Here is a 22,189-nt window from a genome sequence, read left to right on the forward strand (position 1 = left end):
CTACCAATGGCTACTAGTCAGAGGGCTATAGGCCACCTCCAGCCTCAAAGGCAGGATGCCTCTGAATACCAGTTGCGGAGGAGTAACAGCAGGAGGGAGGGCATGCCCTCAACTCCTGCCTGTGGCTGCCAGCAGCATCTGGTGGGCCACTATGTGAAACAGGATGCTGGACTAGATGGCCCTTGGGCCCGATCCAGCAGGGCTGTTCTTATGTTCAGTATTCCCCTTAGTGGGGTGGGGTCATAGCCCAGGGTTAGAGCATCTGTTTGTGTGCCCCAGGTTCATTCCCTGGCATCTCCAGCTAGGGCTGGGAGAGACTTCTGCCTAGAACCTTGGGAAGATGCTGCCAATCAGTGTAGACAGTACTGGGCTAGATGGACCAAAGGTCTGACTCAGTATAAGGCAGATTTCTATGCTCCTATGAAATTAGATCCTGGAATCACCCCCGCCCCACTGGGGGATGAGGCAGACAGTTCAGTGCATGAGCCCTAAACTTTATTTTATTTTATTTTTATTATTTATTGTTAAATTTATACCCCACCTTTCATCAAGAAAATCCCGAGGCGGCTCACAATAAAATTTAACAAGAAGGTTATAAAAAAGACACATTACAACCTTGAGCTAAAAAATTATATAAACAAATCTGATTTAAAAAATAATTAAAACACAAGCATAAAAACAGTACAAAATACAAGAAGCAGAAGCAGAGACAATCATATAAAAGCCTTGGTGAAAAGCCACAATTTGACATGCTTTCTAAAAACTGATGGAGACTGAGGAGCGGATACCCACCGGGAGAGCAGCTATAAAGCCCTAAACAGCCTGAGCCCTGGGTATTTAAGAGGACCTCTTCTTTGCTATGAGCCCTACTGCCCATATGAGATCAGCAGGAGAGGTTGGTCTGCAGTTGCCACTGGCTCGTCTGGTGGCTACTCAGGGGCGGGCCTTCTCCACTGCTGCCCCAAGGCTTTGGAACGTGCTCCTTGCTGAAATAAGAACCTCCCCATCTCTTACAACTTTTAAAAAGGCAGTCAAGACACATTTGTTCACCCAGGCTTTTCATTAGATACTGTTTTAATAGTTTGATAGTTTTTAATAGTTTGGACATTGTTTTAAATTTCACATTATTGTAATGTGTTAACCTTTTTATTTGCTGTTTGTATTGTTTTGTTGTAAACCGCCCTGAGACTTGCGTTTTGGGCGGTATACAAATATTTTAAATAAATGAGATTGCATGGGAAGACTCTGATCCCATACTGCCAGGACCCTCACCCCAGTAGAACAGGGGGAACCTGCACTGGCAGAGAGCAGGTTCCCCCTGTTACAGGCCTGCCTTGGTCCTCAGGAGGACCTACTAGTCTGAGGACCTGCTAGTTTGTCTCGCTCTTGGATTCCTGCCTGGGTAAACATCCTGGCTTAGCCTAAAGCTGGATAGGAGATGGGTAAGGAGGAGGAAATGGTGCTTGCAAGGTTTATTCTAATGTACAACTGGACACATTTTGCTCAGTGGTGTGGTTTTCAGTGAAGACTAAGTTTTTGTGCAGTTGGGAATATGGGGTTAAGGAACAGAGTTGTAGAAATAGATGAGAAAAAAATGTCTCAGTCTGCAGCTGTAGTTTGGGGAGGAAGATAATCTCATCCATTCTTTGCAAGGCACCTTCTTTTTCCTTCCTTCTCTCATTTTCCTATTCTCCCTCCCCTCCCCTCTCTCACTCATGTTATCTGTTCATTCTCATTTTCCCTTCCCTGTTATGTATTTCTTTTTCTTTTTCAATTAGAAAAAGTTTGAAGGTGCTCACAGATTAGGGGTGGGAGGGCTGCTCTGGCTTCTTGTGCAGTTGTGGGGGGAAAGATAAGAAACAGAGCAATCATTTTTACTGTTGAGATTTAAATGGCATAAATGTGGGAGTAAAGGCTCTCACAATGAGTGTGTTCCTTCTGCTTATTTTCTTTGCTGCCAGCTCATATGGAGACAGTGAAAGAAAGTCTGCAATTTGCTCCTTGATACATGGGGACTTTCTCTTTCCAGTACCTCTAATGGGAACATAGGAAGCTGCCATATACTGAGTCAGACCATTGGTCTATCTAGCTCAGTATTGTCTTCACAGACTGGCAGCGGCATCTCCAAGGTTGCAGCCAGGAGTCTGTCTCAGCCCTACCTTGGAGATGCCAAGGAGGGGATTTGGAACCTTCTGCTCTTCCCAGAGCAGCTCCATCCATCCCCTGAGGGGAATCTCTTACAGTGCTCACACTTCTAGTCTCCCTTTCATATGTGACCAGGGCAGACCCTGCTTAGCTAAGGGGACAAGTCATGCTTGCTACTACAAGACCAGCTCTCCTCTCGATGTACCTTTTTAACAGTGTTGGGTGGGAACATAGGAAGTTGCCTTTTACCAAGTCAGACCATTGGTCCATCCAGCTCAAAGTGGTCTACACTGATGGGCAGCAGCTCTTCAAGATTTCAGACAGGAGTATTTCCCAGCCCTGCCTGGAGATACCAGAAAGTGAAACCAGGGCCGTCTGCATGCAAGCAGATGCTCTAACTCTGAGCTATGGCCCCATCCCGTACTGGGAATCTCTCACAGCAGACAGTGCTCATGTTTAGTTACCCATCCAAATGCAAACCAGGGCAGACCCTGCTTAGTAAATGGGACAATTCCTGCTCGCTACCACAAGACCAGCTTTCCTCCCCAGTTCCTGTTTCTAGTTCCCTAACTGTAGAGCAACATCTGACTCATGTCTGGATTCTCCCCCTTTCTTCCAGCAGGTGATGGATGGCTGAGTGAAAATGAAAGTGAGGAGCAGAAGCCCTTAGTGGAAAACTCGGAGCAAATGGGGCCACTTAGGGCACCCCCGGAAACAGCTAAAGAGAGTGATTTTCTGCATCCAGGAGAAGCTGATGGGAACCGCTGTGCGGCAGAGAGGCAGAATGGAAACAATAAAGATACAGGAGGGGATCCATTTGTTCTTTCTAAAATGGTGCACAAAAGAGATGATGCCAGCACTCAACAGGATGAGAATCAGGTGAAATATGATGAGTGCGGGGAAAGTGTTGGTCGAAGTTTGCACCTTACGCATGAGAGCACCCATGCAGAAGAGAATCCATATAAGTGCTGGCACTGTGGCCAAAGCTTCAGTAGCAGCTCAGACCTTGTGACACACGAGAGAACCCATGTGGGTGAAAAACTATATAAATGTTCTCACTGCGGAGAAAGCGAGAGAACCCACACTGGGCAGAAGCCACATAAATGCTCGCACTGTGGGAATACCTTTGGCTGGAACTCGCAAGAGGGGATCCACACAGGGGAGAAACCATACACATGCTCTGAGTGTGGGAAAAGTTGCAGTCAGCGATCAGACCTCCTGAAACACCAGAGAACCCATACAGGTGAGAAACCTTATAAGTGCTCAGTGTGTGGGAAGAACTTCCGAAACAGCTCAGGGCTTAAAGTGCACCAGAGAATCCACACAGGTGAGAAACCGTATAAATGCTCACACTGTGGCAAATGTTTCAGTTGGAGCTCGCATTTTATATCGCACGTGAGAATCCACACAGCAGTGTGTTCCTACTGTGGGAAAAGCTTCAGCCAAAAATCGGACCTTGTTGAACATGAGAGATCCCACACGGCAGAGGAGGCATTTGCATGTTTTGCCTGTGGGAAGAACTTTGACCTCAGTTCAGAACTGGTCACTCATGTCCGAACCCACAAAGAGAAGCCATTTGAATGCTCAGTCTGTGGGAGAACCTTCCGGAACAGCTTGCAACGCATTGCCCACCAGAAAGTCCATACAGGGGAGAAGCAGCATAAATGTTCCCACTGTGGGAAATGCTTTAGCCAGAGACAAAGCTTGATTATTCACGAGAGAATCCATACTGGCGAAAAACCACATAAATGCTTAGTGTGTGGGAAAAACTTCCGAAATGTCCCAAATCTTAAATCACATGAAAGGATCCACACAGGAGAGAAACCATATAAATGCTCCCACTGTGACAAAAGCTTCCGGTGGAGTTCCCACCTTGTGTTGCACGAGAGAATTCATACAGGAGAGAAACCCTACAGATGCTCGGATTGTGGGAGAAACTTTGATAGGAGATCAAATCTTCTTGCCCACATGAGAATCCACACAGGGCAGAAGCCATATAACTGTTCAGATTGCGGGAAAAGCTTCACCTCAAGCTCCGTTCTTCTCCGACATCAGAAAATCCATGCTGGAGAGGAAGTTTGTACATGTTCAAGATGTGGGAAGACTTTCAGGCAACGGTTGGACAAAAGAGACCATACAGGAGAGAAGATGTCAGAATGTTCCACATGCATGAGAAGCCAGCTGTGGTCGGATCTTCTCTCGCACGCAAGAACCCGTGCCGAGGAAAAGCCATTTGAATGTTCGGTCTGTGGGAAAACCTTTAGGAACAGCTCTCATCTCATTACACATCAGAGTGTCCACACAGGAGTTCAACCAAATCAGTGTTCAGACTGTGGGCGAAACTTCGTGAGGCGGCCCAATCTCCTTGCTCCAAGTGACCATGCGGGCCAAAAACCATATAAGTGTTCAGAATGCGAGAGTAGTCTCAGCTAGAATTTGGTTCTTGCAAAACTCCAGAAAAATAGCAACCATGTTTGCTCATGTTCATGCTTTGTTATCTGTTTCCTTGCCTTACCCTTCCTTTTGAAAGTCAGCTGTAAGCTCCTTGGGGCAGAGAACCTGCCTTTTCTTTAAGGTGCTCTGAAATGTGTCATATACACTGATGGCTCTAAATAAATAAGAAGAGAAATCATACATATCTTTAGAGTAGTGAGGACAGCTTGACTGAGAGGCAGCTAGTTTTGACACTGGGAGGATTAACCCTTAAGAGGTTATTTTAAAATGTGGTTTTATTTTTTATTGGTAGTCACAAGAACAGAAGTAGCAAAGATAAATGCCAGTTGCAGGGCAGCAACAGCAGGAGAGAGGGCATGCCCTCGCCTCTTGCCTGTGGGCTCCTCAGAGGCATTTAGTGGGCCGCTGTGTGAAACAGGATGCTGCACTAGATAGGCCTTCGGCCTGATCCAGCAGGGCTGTTCTTATGTTCTAAAGCAGGCTTCCCCAAACTGCGGCCCTCCAGATGTTGCTGAACTACAACTCCCAGCATCCCTAGACACAATATTTTGTGGCTGGGTATGCTGGAAGTTGTAGTTCAGCAACATCTGGAGGGCCGCAGTTTGGGGAAGCCTGTTCTAAAGAGATGAAACAAAGCAACTCCCCAGATCCTTTTTGGTTCTTCAGGATGTAGGATGTTAAACTATGGAATTTGCTGCAGCTGGATGTGGTGATAGCTACCAACCTAGATGGTTTTAAAGGGGGATTGGACAAATTTATGGAGGATAGGGCTATCAGTGGCTACTAGCTTTGGCTACTAGCCCTAACAAACTTAGCTTGTCCTTTCCCCTGCTTGTTTTCTTGTTGCTTTATCTATTTATATATTTGCTTGCTCGCTGACTTCTTCAGAAAAGAAAGCAACATAGTTTGCTTCCTCCTCTGCTCTGAGCCTTTTCTTGTCAAAAGCTGCTTTCAAAATGAGCCACTTCAGGAATGTGAACCCTCCCACAAGCTGTATGACTCACCTGCAGCCAATCCCCACTCACCAAGGCTCTCCACATGAGCAGTGTGGAGAGCCATAAGGGCTTTGGCGAGGAGAGCGGGTCAATCCCGCTCCCCCTGCACACGAGCATCCCCCTAGCCCCACTGGGCAGCTGGATCAGCCGCTCACATGATTACCAGCTCCATCACAGAGCTGGTTTGGGGCAGTGGGGATCGGGGGCCGTCTGGCCCCCAGAAGTCCCAGAATGCCCCGCACAAGTGCGCGGGGCATCCTGGGGAGACCCCCAAGGCCAGGAGGCTGCTTGTAACCCCCCAGTTGGGGGTCTCCTCGTGAGTCACCACGCCGCGGCACCTCGCAATCAAAAGAATGGGTATAGCAGAGCGCTGGCTCTGCTAACCTCATTTTAGGGGAGGGGTCCTTTGGAGGGCTAGCAGCCGGGAGCCGCCTGCACACGACCTCCCCAGAGCCTCCCCTAGGCTCCCTTAGCCTGGTTTGGGGAGGTTGTGAGAATAGCCTCACTGCCACTCTAGGCACAACTGGAAAACGGCCCTGTCAAGAAACAAACCTCTAGCCACCCAGAACCCAAACCCTAGAAAGGACTAGCCCTTCACAAACGTAGCTTGACCTTTGCCGCCCCCCCCCCCCATTTTCTTGTTTGTTTGTTTTATATATTTGCTTGCTTGCTGACTTCTTCAGCAAAGAGAGCAGGATAGTTCGCTGCCTTCTCTGATCTGAGCCTTGTCTTGACAAGAGCTGCTTTCAAAATGAGCCACTTTCCCAACTCCAGCTGGAGATTCTGGGGACTGAGCCTGGGGCCTCCTGCATGCTTAGCAGATGCTCGACCCCTGAGATGCAGCCTCGTCCCTTGTGTCTGCTTTCTGTTATTGAAATGGATGGGCCTGAAACACTTAGTTTGGGCTGGTTTGTGTTGTGTATATTTATGATCTTTTGGTGGCAGGGTGGGTTTAAGGAGATTTCTAAGACTGACTTTTGGACAGAAAGTTCAGAAGCCCTTTTCAGAAGCCATTTTCTTTTCTGCACAAGTGTGAACTGCTGGATAGTTCTTTCCCCTGTTTGTGGACAGGCCAACTCACAAAAGTGGAAGTGCCCTATTTGGGGTTTTTTGAAATCATAAAATCCAATTGTGGGATTTGCATTTATTATTATTAAGTGTTGGAATTAATGTGCCTATTTTTTTCTTTTGTTATTCAGTAAAGTTTAGTTTTAAAATCTAATAATATTGTCAGTTCATCATCTGCTTCACATTTTCTGACTCTAACCCTCAGAACATCAAATGCCTTAAAAGGGATTCGACTGGGGTTTCTCAACCTCGGGTCTTCAGCTGATGTTGGACAGCTGATTGGATGTTGATTGGACAGCTGATTGGATGTTGGACAATCTTCAGCTGATGTTGGACAGCTCCCATCATCCTAAGTCACAGGGGAGTTGTAGTCCAGCAACATTTGAAGATCTAACGTTAAGGACCCCTGGCTTATGGCAAAGCCATTGTGGCTGGGGATGATGGGAGTTGTAGTCCAACAATAGCTGGTGATTCAAGCAGTGTTCCCTCGACTTTTTTTCATCTGTGTGCAGAATGAGCTTTGTTCTGTGCAGCAGTATCAAAGCAGTGTGCGCACACATGAATTCAGGATGGAGCCGTCCTGATTCAACCTGAGCACGGGATCTAAAATTAATTGAGTGGACATAAAAAAACTTGTGAGTGTGCACATGTGCGCATGCCTTAGAGGGTCATCTCCTGACTTCCTCCCACACACACGTGGTCATTTTGCCTCCCCAAATGGGTTTAGGATTCAGGAAATAGCAATTTCCTGGTCAACCCCATTTAAAAATAAAATGAAGAGTGAAGTTTTATTCATTTTATTCAAATTCCAAGATCACAGTGCAACAAGGCTGAGAAGCCAGGATTAGACAATTCACAGAAAAGAAGACTATTACTATCCATTAGCCATATTTATGTATTCATTTAAAATATTTCTACCTTGCCCCTCCAGTATACTGCTGCACAAGGCATCTAAATTTACAAGAAAAACAAGAAAATGCAATAAAAGTCGAACAGTGAAAACAAACAGCAGCCAAAATTTAAAACTGCACTACAATGATTAAAATTGATTAAAACCCAGAAAACAAATTGAAACCAGATTTCAACTGCCTCTTGGAATATTATTATTATTATTATTATTATTATTTAATAATATAATAATAATAATAATAATTCGATTTCTATACCGCCCTTCCAAAAATGGCTCAGGGGGGTTTACACAGAGAAATAATAAATAAGTGAGATGGCTCCCTGTCCCCAAAGAGCTCACAGTCTAGAAAAAACACAAGATAGACACCAGCAACAGTCACTGGAGGAGGTACTGTGCTGGGGGTGGATAGGGCCAGTTACTCTCCCCCTGTACATAAAGAGAATCACCACGTTAAAAAGGTGCCTCTTTGTCCAGTTAGCAGGGGAAATATGAGGGTTTTCAAACACTCTTTTAAAAACTCATCAGGGAGGGAGATTGGTGAAGCTTCTCTGGGACAGCATTCCAAATAACTCTTTTGAAACGCCCCTGTTTCTGGTCCCAGGAGGATACCTCTGAATATCATATGCTGGGAACAATGGGAGAAGATTGCTGTCCTCATGCTCTCTGCATCTGGGCTTCCCAGAAACATCTGGTTAGCCACACGAGGGGGAAAGAATGCTGGACTCCACAGCATTCTGTTCTGATCCATCCAGCAGGACTCCTCTTAGGTTCTTATGAAAACAAAAGGAACTAGCTCAGAGATGTTGTTGTTATTATTTACATTTTATACCCCGCTCTTCCTCCAAGGAGCCCAGAGCAGTGTACTACATACTTAAGGTTCTCCTCACAACAACTCTGTGGAGTAGGTTAGGCTGAGAGAGAAGCGACTGGCTCAGTCACCCAGCAAGTCTCATGGCTGAATGGGGATTTGAACTCGGGTCTCCCCGGTCCTAGTTCAGCACTCTAACCACTACACCACGCTTATAAAAACATCTCTTGGCTTAAGGAATCCCCTGCAGGTATCTAATATTATTTTAAAGGTCATGGAGTTCATTGGGATTTTATTTTTATTTTTTGCACAAAGGAGAAATATTACATAAGAAATTGCCTTATACCAAGCAAGACCATTGATCCATCTAGTTCAATATTGTCTTCACTGACTGGCATTGGCTCTCCAAGGTTTCAGGCAGGAGTCTCTCCCAGTCCAACCTGGAGATGCCAGAGACTGAACCTTCTGCATGCAAAGTGCATGCTCTTCCACTGAACTATGGCCCTTCCCTAGTAATTGTGGCCTAGCAGGTTTACAAAGACCTGCACTAAGGTAGGTCTAGGGCAGCACTTCTATTTGGTTATGCAAGGCATCTGCTCCCTCTCTGCCCCTATCCATGACTTCCTGTACCACCTAGCTTTCCTTATATGAACCTGCCTTATACCAAATCAGTGGCTATTGGTCCATCTAACTCAGTTTTGACTGCACTGACTGGCAGCAGCTTTCCAGGATTATCAGGCAGCAGTCTTTTCCAACTTTGCTTGAGGATACAAGGACTGAATCTGGACCTTGTGCATGTAAAACAGGTGCTCTGCCACTGACCTATGGTATCTCCCCAAACCAAGTATGTGAGCACCCCCACAGGTCTAAAGTGGTACAGTCCATTTTACCAACTCAGGACTCTGTCACCTCATAGAACTATTGGCAGCTGCTTTCTACTGAGTCAGACCATTGGCCCATCTAGCTCAGTGCTGTCTACACTGACTGGCAGCAGCTCTCCAAGGTTTCGGGCAGGAGTCTTTCCCAGCCCTATCTGGAGATGCTGCCAGGGATTAAACCTGGGGCTTTCTGCATACAAAGCAGAAGCTTTGCCACTGAGCTATGCCCACCTCTCTAACAACTCCAATTACCCAGGGGCATGGTGGGTTCTCCCTCACTGGAGATTTTCAAGCAGAAACTGGACTTTTCCACACAACGTAAAATCAACCTATGGAATTCTCTGCCACAAGATGTCTTAGAAGGGGCCTAGACAAATTCATGGAGGACAGGTCTATCAAGGGCAACTAGTTGGTGGCTGTAGGCCACCTTCAGCCTCAGAGGCAAGATGCCTCTAAATACTAGTTTCAGGAGAGTAACAGCAAGACAGAGGGCACACTCTCACCTCTTGCCTCTGGGCTTCTCCAAGGCATCTGGTGGGCCACTGTGTGAAGCAGGATGCTGGACTAGATTGGCCTTGGGCCTGACCCAGCAGTGCTGTTCTTATGTTCTTAACCATCTGTTGAGACAAATTGGTAAGCTGGCGATGCAATACACATATTTAAAAAGACTCCCAAGTATTTCTTTAAGACCTTCAAATTTATTGCATAAAAACAGATGATAAAACCTTGTTTAAAATATTGTTTAAAGCATAATAAAAACAGACGTTTCGGCTTCCGACACCAGCCTCAGTGTTGTTCCTACTTCTGTGGATCACCCGCTTATATGGTTCACAGTTTTAATTACACACACTCTGGCAGTAATTTCAAACAATGAATAAGGTTAACAGGTGGGCCATCTGTTAAGAATGCTCTAGCACTGGATATCCTGCATCAAGCAGGGAGTTAGATTATATGGCCAACAAGCTCCCTATGATTCTATGAGTTAAATGCACTTGGGCTTAATTTTACAGTAGGGAATGGGTTGCAAGAGACAGTAGTTACAAGAAAACACTGAAGAAGATAATGGCTGACATACACTGCAGGGATGCACCTGTGCAGCACGACAGCAAGGTGCCCACTTAGAGAGCAGAGTTCCCAACTAACTGCACTGGTGCAGGAGCAATTTTTGATGCCCTCCCCTTCTCCAGGAAGCCCTCTGTGCCACCTGAAAATATGTTCCTGAAGGTAACCTTCAGAGACATATATATTCTTGGGTGGCACAAAGGGCTTCTTGGGAAAGGGGAGGATCGGGGCGTAGCCACCATTGGGCAACCAGGTTCAAAGAACCTGGGCCACTGTCCCTCAGGGGCCGCGCCTCACGGCTCCGACACACACACCCCGCATCTGATGTCAGCATGGCCCCGTTTGGGAGCTGACCACGTGGGTGTGTGGCTAACCCCTGCGTCTGATGTCAGACATAGGGGGCGGGGCGATCGGGGCCACGGCAGTGGCTGGACACGGGCCGCTGCTGGTCTGGCTCCACTACTGGGGAGGATGTCAAAATTTCTGCTTCCTCACTGCACTTAAACATGATTCACACACATTATGTTCAACACTTCAATAGGGGATTCACACGTTATGATCAACACTTTTACGAGTATACAGTGTACATAGGCGCTGTTAATCTTGAACACAGGTACAGCACAACACTTCCTACTCGTGCCATGCATTTGTACTCCGGCTCGCTTCTAAAACGAATGCAGGAACAGTCATTAACACAAAAACATGTACAAGTATACAGATATCTGTACACTCATACAACATAAGGTTGCAAGTTCGATCCTGACCAGGGGCTCAAGGTTGACTCAGTCTTCCATCCTTCCGAGGTCGGTAAAATGAGTACCCAGAATGTTGGGGGCAATATGCTAAAAATCATTGTAAACCGCTTAGAGAGCTTCGGCGATAGAGCGGTATATAAATGTAAGTGCTATTGCTATTGCTATTGCTATAATGTCGTGGAGAGGAATTTAGCCAGGAGGTTCTGTTGGGCAGCTCTCTCACTGCCCTGGAGTGTCCTTACTCTGTGTCAGACAATATATGTTGTGGGGAGGGGAAACTGTGGAGAGGGAGACCACAATGTATCAAGCATTTCCCCCCTTAGACAAGCTGTGTTAGTTTTTGCGGCAAAATCAACAAAACATCTTGGTTTTGGAGGAGTATGTGTGTGTGTATGGACAACACACACACAAACATACATATACACACATATGTGTGTATACGCACAGATCTTCCCATTCCTACTGCACCTTTGTCAGCATCTATATGATTCTCCTTTCTGCTTGTAGTTGCTTTTTAATACAATGATGATTCAAGGGTTAAATAAATAGAGCTCTGGTAGGTTCCCAGAGAGGCACACGAATTTGAGAAGGGCAGATGTGAAGGGCTCTTGCTTTGTGTCCCTCCTCCTCTGCTTTGCTTTCTAGGCTCTCTAGCTGCCTTTCGGAGTGCCCACCCTTAGGGACAACTGGAGGGTCCTCTATACATTCCCGGGGGCTGCCATGCCAAGACCTCAAGGAGAGCGTAAGTTAAAAGCAAGGCCTGAGAAACTGCAAGAGAAGCAGGACATCCGTGGCTGGAGAGTGGGAAGAAACGGGGCTGCTGATAAAGAGAATTGGGGGGCGGGGGCGGGAGAGACCGGTTCAGCGTTGTCGCTACTCCAGTTGCCAGCTTCTGAACTCACCTCTGTGCCTGTGTCTTTCACTGTAGCCTACATAAACACCAGCAAGAGATCATGTTTCTCTTGTGCTGTAGAAACTGCTGACTTCTGCAGCTCAAGCTGCTATTAAAGGCACAAGAGCAAGCCCAGGTCAATTAATTTGATCAGTTGGTATCTCCAATCTCTGTAATTGATTTGGGTTTTTTGGTGGTGGGTTTTTTGTGGGTTTTTTTAAAAAAGAAAATGCTATACAAATGTTTTTATCAGACCAGCCGACCTCTGTGCATACCACCACTGGCTATTCTGAAATCCCAATGTATGTATCCCATGGTTATTTGCTGGCAACCTTCCCTCCTCCTCACTCCTCCACCCTGTGCCACCTTCAAAGCTGGCAAGGGTCAGTTTTGAAAGGGGTGTGTGTGTGGCCCCCACCAGGGTCATTTTGACAAAGTAGTATTTGGGCACCTCTTGCCTCAGGCGCTGTGATCACTTGGGCCACTGTTGATGGCCAGGGCTTATTTCCTAACTGCACTTACTGGCACTGACCAGAATGTTTTCTATTCCATTTGCAGAGCAAGGAAACAAGCCAGGAATAAAAATGGAACAGCAGGATCCCGGAGAAGCAGAGCCAGAGGAGAGTCTGGAGAGGGGCCTCCGTATCATACAGGTTGAAGTGAGGGAAGAGCTTCCGGCCAGAGGAAGAGTCACACATGAAATTAAACAAGAGCCGGGTGAAGGCCCACAGCAGTACTGGGAAGCCCCACAGCAGGAGTTCCCAACAAATGCACTGTTGCCCCAGTCAGAATGGAAAAACTCACCGTCACCTCAGTCCCAATCCGAGGAAACGCCGAAGGGTTTTACATTTTCCTTCAAGGGTTTAGCTGACACCAGGAGAGGGTTTCAGAGAGAGTGGGGGACACAAACCCTACAGGGCCTTAATAGAGAAGCCCTCCAAACTGACAGGAGTCAGGACCTTTCTAGGAACGATGGGGAAGAGACCATTCTGGCTGAGGAGGACCCTGTCAGCTTGGAGATACGGCGCCGGCGCTTCAGGCGGTTCTGCTACTGGGAGGCTGAGGGGCCCAGAGAAGTCTTCAGCCGAATCCGGGAGCTCTGCCTTCAGTGGCTGGAGCCAGAGAGACACACGAAGGAGCAGATCCTAGAGCTGCTGATCCTGGAGCAGTTCTTGATGATCCTGCCAGAGGAAATGCAGAGCTGGGTTGGTGAACGTGGACCCGAAACCGGCAATCAGGCCGTGTCTCTGGCAGAGGACTTTATGCTGATGCTGAAGGAGTCTGAGAATTGCAAGGAGCAGGTGAGAGTCAGGTGGCCACACTTGCCAGAGAAGATTCCTGGACACAACTCCTGGGAGGCAGGGGTGCAAATTTTAAAACCCTATTTTTTGACTGGGATTGGAAGGTGTGATTGGCAGTGGAGCTTGGTGATGGTTTTGCGCATTTCCCCCTATAGTGTTTTTTGCACAGCAGAGGGTTAGGAGCATTTAATAATAAAAGATAGATGTTGCTCCTTGCATTTCTTCCTGCAAGTATCTTCCAAACAGGAGATACTTCCTGTTGCCCAAGATGGGTCCTCACAAAAGACTGGAGGTGCTGCACCAGGCAACAAGTGTTGTAGAGAGAAGGGGGACCTCAAAATATCATTAGTAAAAGGAGACGCTCTCTGTCCATGTACTTGACAGCTGAACACAGAGTCCTCACTAACTCTAGAGATAAGAACATAAGAAAAGCCCTGCTGGATCAGGCCCAAGGCCTATCTAGTCCAGCATCCGGTTTCACACAGTGGCCCACCATAAGATGCCTCTGGGAAGCCCACTGGCAAGAGCTGAGGGCATGCCCTCTCTCCTACTGTTACTCCCCTGCAACTGGTATTTAGAGGCTATCTATCTATCTATCTATCTATCTATCTATCTATCTATCTATCTATCTATCTAAATTTGTGCACTGCCCTAAACTTTAGTCTCTTGCCTCGAGGCTGGAGGTGGCCTATAGCCCTCAGACTAGTGTCTATTGATAGACTGTCTGGCTGTCACCACATCTTGCAGCAGAGAATTCCATAGATTGATTCTACGTTGTATGAAAAAGTACTTCCTTTTGTCAGTCCAATCAGATTTTGGCAATCTGTTTCATGGGATGACCCCTGGTTCTAGCGTTATGAGACAGGGCAAAATTTCTCTCTCTATCCACTTGCTCCACACCATGCATGATTTCCCCCTATAGAGCCAAAAAAGAGGGGAAGGGGCATACTGAGCCACAGAGAGAGAGCTACCCTAGCCGGTCGGCAGCACTGGTGCCAGAGAAAGGGTAAGAAGATGGGGCTTTAACATTGACACTATGTAGCTACAATGCCTGGAGAGAAGCATGGTACCAGCAAAATGGGTAAAATTCATTAAAGCAATCTTTCCGCTCTAATTCCTGGACATTTTGTATCCAAGATGACACTTTTCCTACATCCTGGAGAGGGTGTACAATTTCTGCACTGTCCAGGCCAATCCTGGACATGTGGCAACCCTAGGTAAGAGAACATTTTATACCAACAATCAAACCAGCTCAAAGAATGGCTTCCTCTCGTGAAAAGGAATGTGGACAGTGGGTTGGTCACACCGGAAGTGGGGTATAGGTCAGCGGTAGAACTATGGAGGGTGGAATACCAGGATTGGGGTAGAAGGGGCTCCAAAATCTCCACCTCCAACTTATTGTACTGCCAGCTGTTTGAAGATTATATTGGTAGTGGTGCTCCTTTGGGTGGCATTTTGAGAGGTGGAGAAGGGGGACACAGAAATGGAGTATTACCAGCCTCAGTGCTCTTCTCAACAGCTGACAGCCACCATCTTTTTTTTTAACCTACAATTCCCTTCAGAACATCACCGTTTGATGATGGAAGCACAGTTGCAAGAGGAAAAGGTTGCAGCTGCCACCTACTGAGAAGAGCCATGTTGCTGGTAAAACCACACTTTTGCTCCCATATTCCTCCATGCCCGCAAATCATCTCATTGTCCCCCTCCCAGTTTGACTGCTTATGAGTGGGGTGGCAAACTTGGAGGGGTCATTTTGGCTCAGTTCTAAATTTTGAAAATGAGAAAGGAGAATCATGGGAGGAGAGCTGGTCTTGCAGTAGCAAGCATGACTTGTCCCCTTTGCTAAGCAGGGTCCACCCTGGTTGCATATGAATGGGAGGCTACATGGGTAAGCACTGTAAGATATTCCCCTTAGGGGATGGAGCCACTCTGGGAAGAGCATCTGCATGCTTGCATGCAGAAGGTCCCAAGGTCCCTCCCTGGTATCTCCAAGATAGGGAGACCTTGGATCTCAGTATTGTCTACACAGACTGGCAGCAGCTTCTCCAAGGCTGCAGGCACAGGCAGGAGTCTCTCTCAGCCCTATCTTGGAGATGCCAGGGAAAGGACTTGGAACCTTCTGCATGAAAGCAGGCAGAGCGACCCCTTCCCCTAAGTGCTCACGCATGTAGTCTCCCACTCAAATGCAAACCGGAGTGGACCCTCCTTAGCAAAGGGGACAATTCATGATTGCAACCACAAGACCAGCTCTCCTCCCATAGCCCAGTTCTCCTCACACAGACTACAGACAGTAGGTATCCGTAGTAAAAATTGATCCAGCCCTGGTGGAGCCTGTGTGTTTGTGTGCCTCTTATTATTTGCTTCTGACGCAAGAATGTCAAAGCTTGGCCCTCACCTAAGCTATTGCTGACTTTTGTGTCAGGCACCAAGGACACTGGGGAGATATCCAGCCAACTCTGTAAAGATGCAGCTTTCAACAGAGGGCAAAGGAGAGAGTACCTTTCCAGGTAAGGATGTATGTGTCTGCATGCTGCTGCTATCAAGGGTGTTCGTAGTGCTGTGGGCACTTTTGCTTCCTTCTAGCTGAAGTTCAGGGTGTGTCTCAGCGCCAGGTTTGAGATCTGGGGAATGTGAGCTGTGAACAGGAAAGTCCCCACTTCCTAGCTCACCACAGCTGGATCTGCATAATATGCAGCAAAGCTGGGAATGGGGCTGTAACTCCATGGTAGGGTCTCTGCCTGCATTGCATGCGGAAGATCCCAAGCCCACTCCTTGGCTTCTCCAGATAGGGCTGAGAAGGACTCCTGCCTGAAACCCTGGAGAGTCACTGCCAATGACTGTAGGTTGTACTGAGCTAGAAGGGCCAATGGTCTAAATGGTATAAACCATCCTATGAGGTGATGATCCTGAGTTGGTAAAATGGACTATACCACTTTAGGCCTGTGGAGATGGAATCATTACTTTTGAATGCTCCTCTGTGCAAAAAGCCCTCCCTGTGATTAGAAAATGTAGCACTGCACCGAGCAGGCTGAATTGGAATAGTTCTCTCTGATGAGCAGTTTGTTTTTTCTAACATGTGGGCATGGCTCAGGAAACCCCCTAGTCTGTCTATTCATTCATTCATTCATTCATTCATTCAATTTTTTATACTGCCCTTCCAAAATTAGCTCAGGGAGGTTTACAAATAAAACAAAGACTGTTAAAATCAATCAAAAATTAAAAATATAAAATACCATAAAACAATTAAACAATTTAAAAAACCCTGAAAAAAAGGCACATTAAAAACCCTTAACAACAAATTTGTCTGTGATAAGTGAAAAATGATGCTTGACGAGTGGAAAAAAAAAATCCTGACAAGTAATGCACCAATGTAACTCGACAAATAAAACATTTATCTGGCTGGTATACAGAGCCAAACATTTCTTGATCCCCTGCATGGGAGAGTATCAAAAATGGCTTTCTTCACATTCTTTCTGCATTCTGAAAACCTCCACCTGCAGTTAAGTAGTACAGTCCACATTATCACCACAGAATCCGACCACCTTATTCTGTTGCATGCAGGGCTGTCCTTAGGGCATGGTGATTGCCTGGGCCCTGCTCTTGTTGCTGCCATTAAAATTAACTGGAATGGGCCTGTTCCAGTGCACTGGCTGGTTTGCCCCAGGCCCTGCCCACTGCCAGGGATCTCTAAGAATGCCCCTGGTTGCATGGAACATAGGAAGCTGCCTTTTACTGAGTCAGACCATTGGTCTATCTAGCTCAGTATTGTCTTCACAGACTGGCAGTAGCTTCTCCAGGGTTGCAGGCACGAATCTCTCTCAGCCCTATCTTGGAGAAGCCAGGGAGGGAACTTGGAACCTTCTGTTCTTCCCAGAGCGACTCCATCCCCTGAGGGGATTATCTTACAGTGGTCACACTTCTAGTCTCCCTTTCATATGCAGCCAGGGTAGACCCTGCTTAGCTATGGGGACAAGTCATGCTTGCTGCCACAAGACCAGCTCTCCTCAGTTATGCATTCTGAAGTGGTACAGTCCCAGGAGGGGTTGCCTTTTCTGTACATGTAGATTGGCTCTTAGTGTCCTGCATGGTGTCTTGGTTCTGTTTTCCCCTCTTGGCATGAAGCATGACTGACCTAAAGATAGGGGCAGTCCAAGACAGTTTGCGCCTGAGGTAAAATAGAATATGACACTTCCCCACCCCCCCGTATCTGTGGGCGGAGGTTCAACATTCTCAGACCATGGCTTCTGAGGCTGCAGCAGTGACATCTGAGCATTCTCAGACTATGCCACCTGGACTGACCGTGGCAGGGGCCTTTCTAGCTCCTGGGGGGGAGTGCAAAGAAGAGGCATGGGCCAGTGGGGCAAGGAGTGGGAAATAAATAATATGCCCCACTGGGGTGAGGAAAGGTGGTGGCAGTAGATGGCAGGGAAGCCCTATGGCACAGGCCTGCTCAACCTTGCCCCCGCCCCCGTCGCTGTTTCTGGACTACAACTTCCATATTTCCCAGACAAGGTGGCCAATAGCCAGGAATTATGGGTGTTGTAGGCCAACATCTACAGGAGGACTGAAGATGAAGAGCCCTGCTGTGGCTCCTGGCACTTGCCACTTCCTGCACCCATGCTGGAGGAGACTGTCTTACCCTGCCCCATGGGAACACCATCCACTTAATGGTTCTCAATTGTATTCTAGCTGGTGATTGGCAGATCAGTGTAAAAGAGGAAGCGGGTCTTCAGCTGGAAGGTCCTGAGTCTGTGGGCACCCCTGGAGCATCATGGGAAAGAGCTGATGGGAAACGTTTCCAGGTCCTTGAAATGGGAAAGACGTCCGGACGTTTGCAGGAACAAAATCGCCAGGAAAGCCATGCATGGGAGGCGACTGAACAAGTTTTCCTTTCTGAGGAAGCTGATAAAGGTTTATGCAAAAGGACCTTCCAAGAGGGGATGTGCAGGCGTAAGAGAAAGAAGGCTGATAGTGGGAAAAGCCTCCGCCAGAGTTTTGGCCTCGAGAATCAGAGACTGCAAGCTGGAGAAAAGACATGTAAATCCTCAGAGTGGGGGAAGAGCTTGAAGCTGAGGTGGCACCTTAACAGGCATGAAAGGACAAATGCAGGAGGGAAACCCTCCATATGGTCAGACTTTGGGAAAAGGTTTCCTCAGCCTTATGATGTGGCTAGACCTCAGGAAATCCATGCAAAGGCAAACCAGCATGTATGCTCAGAGTGTGGGAGAACCTTCAGCAGGCAATCCCACCTCCTCATCCATCAGCGAATGCACACAGGAGAAAAACCGTACACATGCTCAGAGTGCGGGAAAAGCTTCAGCTACAGCTCCGTGCTTACAGAACATGAAAGAATCCACACTGGGGAGAAGCCCTACGAATGCTCAGACTGCGGGCAAAGCTTCAGCCGCAGGTCATACCTTATCCAACACAAGAGAACCCACACAGGCATAAAACCCTATGAATGCACAGAGTGCCGGAAATGTTTCACTCGTCGCAGCGGCCTTCTCCGACATCAGAAGCTCCATGCGGCAAAGAAGCTGTGATGAAGCCATGCTCTGTTGCTATGCCTTAGAAATGGATCGCTGAATGTTGACAACCATTGGAGGATTTCATAGTGTTTTTCAAATAAGCATTCATTGCAGGTTGTGTATGGTGTTTTTTTTACAAAAATGTTTTCAATATGAATATAAGAATTGCATTGTTGGATTAGGTCACAGGTCTGTTTAGTCCATTGATCATTGAGGTTGGATGCAGAAATGTCACCTGGTTCAGAAGGCAGCTACAAGGCTCTGGTTGGAACTAATTTTCTGAAGCATGTGACTTGCTTTTTGCTCCCACTCTGTTTCTGGGCTCAATTCCGACTGCTGGCTACAACTTTTTAAAGTTTAGGGGTTCTCCGCCTTGGTTCCCTAGATGTTGTTGGACTACAACTCCCATCATCCCTAGCCACAAGAGCCTTTGATTGGGGATGATGGGAGTTGTAGTCCAATAACATCTAGGAACCCAAGGTTGAGGACCCCTGCCATAAAGTATTTGAGACCAGGATATTTAAAGGACTGTCTCCTCTCACATGAATCTGCCCACCTGCTTAGGTCAACTTCAGAAGTTTGGTCTTCTTGTGTGGGCCCATCACCATCTGAAGCATGGATTGGTGGAGGATTTTCTCTGTTGCCGCACCAGAATTCCCTGCCCTGGGAGGTTCATCTGGCTTTGGCTCTGCTTCCATTTAGATATCATCTGAAGACCTTCCTGATTTTGAAAGGCTTTTGGTCTAGCCATTAATGTTTTGACCTGGCTGCCTCAGTGTTTTGTGTTGTTTTTCTCTGTTGTTTGCCTCCATCTTGTTTTTTCTTGTCAATTTGAATAGTTTTGAAATGTGATGTGAGTTACCTTAGGACATTTTTTGGGAAACATGGAAAAACAAGGTAAAAATGCATTTATAAATAATGCTGGTTTCCCCCTAAACCTTTAACAGTTGTGTTGAATGTTGTTAACAGTTGTGAAGGACTTTGCTTCAGTGTAAGTAAGTGTAAAGTGATGCACAGTTAGAGTGTTGGACCAGAACTGGGGAGATCTGAGTTCAAATCCCCATTCAGTCACAAAACGCACTGGGTAACTCTGGGCCAGACACTTCTCTTCCTGCCAAACCTACCTCACAGGGTTGTTGTGAGGATAAACATTATTATTTTTACATTGCTCTGGGCTTCTTGAAAGAAGAGCAGAATATAAATATAAAACAACAACAACCCAACCAACTTCACATAGTCACAGATGGCGTCTGAGCTGTCTTGGACTGACCAGGAGAGGGAACTTGGCAGCTTTGTGGTGGACAGCTCATTGAAAATGTCAACTCAGTGTGTGGCAGCTGTGAAAAAGGCCAATTCCATGCTAGGAATAATTAGGAAGGTGACTGAAAATAAGACTGCTAATATTATAATGCCATTATACAGATCTATAGTGCGGCCACATTTGGAGTACTGTGTATAGTTCTGTTTGCCGTATCTCAAAAAGGATATTACAGAACTAGAAAAAGTGCGGAACAGAACAACACACACACACGTACTTAACAAGTGTTAACTCGCAAAGAAATCCAGAAACAAGGGGGAGTTCTAAAAAAGAAAAGAAAAATGGAGAAATTGACTCATTTCTATGAAGTAGGTTTATTAATCTTGGGCCCCCAGATGTTGTTGGACTACAACTCCCATCACCCCCAGACATGGCCTTTGTGGCTGAGGATGATGGGAGTTGTAGTCCAACAACATCTGGGGGCCCAAAGTTAAGAAAACCTGAAGTAGAACATAAATGGCCAAACTAGAATAATTTTTCAGCATCTGATACCCATTTTCACATTGTGTGGATACTATTCTCATACAGTTCCTTGCCCCCTTCCAAGAATTATAATGTTTTATTAGAGGATGGGGCCATATTTCAGTAGTAGAGCATCTTCTTTGCGTTTAGAAGATCTTAGGTTCAATCCCTGCCGTCTCCAGGTAGGGCTGGGAAATCCCCCACTTAAAATCATGGAGAGCTGCTGCCCATCAGAGTAGACAGTACTGTACTAGATGGAATAATGGCAGCTTCCTACCTAAGGGCTGGGTCCATAGCTCAGTAAAGGTAAAGTGTGCTGTCAAGTCAATTCCGGCTCCTGGCACCCACAGAGCCCTGTGGTTTTCTTCGGTATAACACAGGAGAGGTTTACCATTGCCTCCTCCCGCGCAGTATGAGATGATGCCTTTCAGCCTCTTCCTATATCGCTGCTACCTTATATAGTACCAGCAGGGATTCGAACCGGCAACCTTCTGCTTGTTAGTCAAGCATTTCCCTGCTGCACCACTTAAGGTGGCCTAAAGGTAATGTGTGCCGTCAAGTCGATTTCAATTCCTGGCACCCATATAGCCCTGTGGTTTTCTTTGGTAGAATACAGGAGGGGTTTACCATTGTCTCCTCCCATCCGTGCACTATGAGATTATGCCTTTCAGCATCTTCCTGTATCGCTGCTGCCTGATATAGTACCAGCAGGGATTCGAACCGGCAACCTTCTGCTTGTTAGTCAAGCATTTCCCCACTGCGCCAGACTCAAACCTGAACAGACCAGCATTCCAACTCGTTGTGAAAGAATGTATTACTTCCAAATCATGCAAATAATTCACATGTAAGGAGACAGGAGATTTCAGACGGTTGATGGTTCAAATGGAGATGGAGATACAAATAATGGGAGATACGATCTTGCAGATGGAGATGACACCCCTGCAAGGCAAGTTCTCATGATGAACATGTTTTGAGGGCATCCTTGGAATACTTTAAATCAAGAACCACACTCAGGCCATATGAGTGTGAACCCTCCTGTATGTCCTGCTGGTCCCATCTCACGTTCCTGTCCCTTGGCCCCAGCTTCTTCTGGCCTTCCCTCCTCCTCCTCCTGGGACGCCTCTCACCTACACTCCTCCTTGGCACTGGCAGTTGCTCACTTCACCTCTAGCTCAACTGTTTGTGCTTCACTATATATATATATATAGTCTGCTTTCAATTAAAAATCCACCCAAACATACTGTTTAGTGTTGCCAGATTTGACTGAAGCTATTCCCGGAGATGATTTCCCTTAATATTTTTCACAAAACCAAAGCACCGAAATCTCCAGGAATGCTTTCAAGAGTCACCTGGTGATTAACCTCAGTCCTGGTGACTCCAGGCCAATCCTGGAGGGGTGACAACCCCCTCAATAGCATATGAATGTGTCCACAGGGCCGGGGACAGCACCCGGAGAGAGCCCACCAACCCTGCTTCCTCTTTCCAGTCGGCATGTGCACTGTAATGGTTCCCTGACCCAAAGGAGCTCACCATCTAAAAGGAAACCCAAGGGAGGCACTAGCAACAGGCACTGGGAGGGATGCTGTGCTGGGCTGAAGAGGGACAGCTGGCTC

The 22,189-nt window shown here is 46.9% G+C and overlaps 2 protein-coding genes across 5 annotated transcripts in view; both read left to right on the forward strand.

Moving 5' to 3' along the window:
• The window catches only part of LOC128343035 (zinc finger protein 271-like), a 159,866-nt gene extending 154,735 nt beyond the window's left edge, over nt 1-5,131 (forward strand). For 3 of the 4 annotated variants that reach the window (XM_053291387.1, XM_053291388.1, XM_053291390.1), the window contains one exon: nt 2,765-5,131. In XM_053291387.1, coding sequence (XP_053147362.1) covers nt 2,765-4,578 — 1,814 coding nt within the window. In that variant the 3' untranslated portion in view covers nt 4,579-5,131. The remainder of the gene's footprint in view (nt 1-2,764) is intronic. The other variant, XM_053291389.1, reaches the window with a different exon arrangement.
• Nucleotides 5,132-11,662: 6,531 nt separating this feature from the next.
• Nucleotides 11,663-19,959, forward strand: LOC128343078 (zinc finger protein 397-like). The gene is made up of 4 exons (XM_053291577.1): nt 11,663-11,817; nt 12,526-13,268; nt 15,691-15,775; nt 17,958-19,959. Exons 1-4 carry the CDS (start codon nt 11,796-11,798, stop codon nt 18,809-18,811), a joined length of 1,704 nt encoding a protein of 567 aa, XP_053147552.1. The 5' UTR covers nt 11,663-11,795; the 3' UTR covers nt 18,812-19,959.
• The last annotated feature ends 2,230 nt before the right edge of the window (nt 19,960-22,189 follow it).

Source organism: Hemicordylus capensis, chromosome 2 (genome assembly GCF_027244095.1).
Source record: "Hemicordylus capensis ecotype Gifberg chromosome 2, rHemCap1.1.pri, whole genome shotgun sequence".
Lineage (NCBI taxonomy): Eukaryota > Metazoa > Chordata > Lepidosauria > Squamata > Cordylidae > Hemicordylus > Hemicordylus capensis.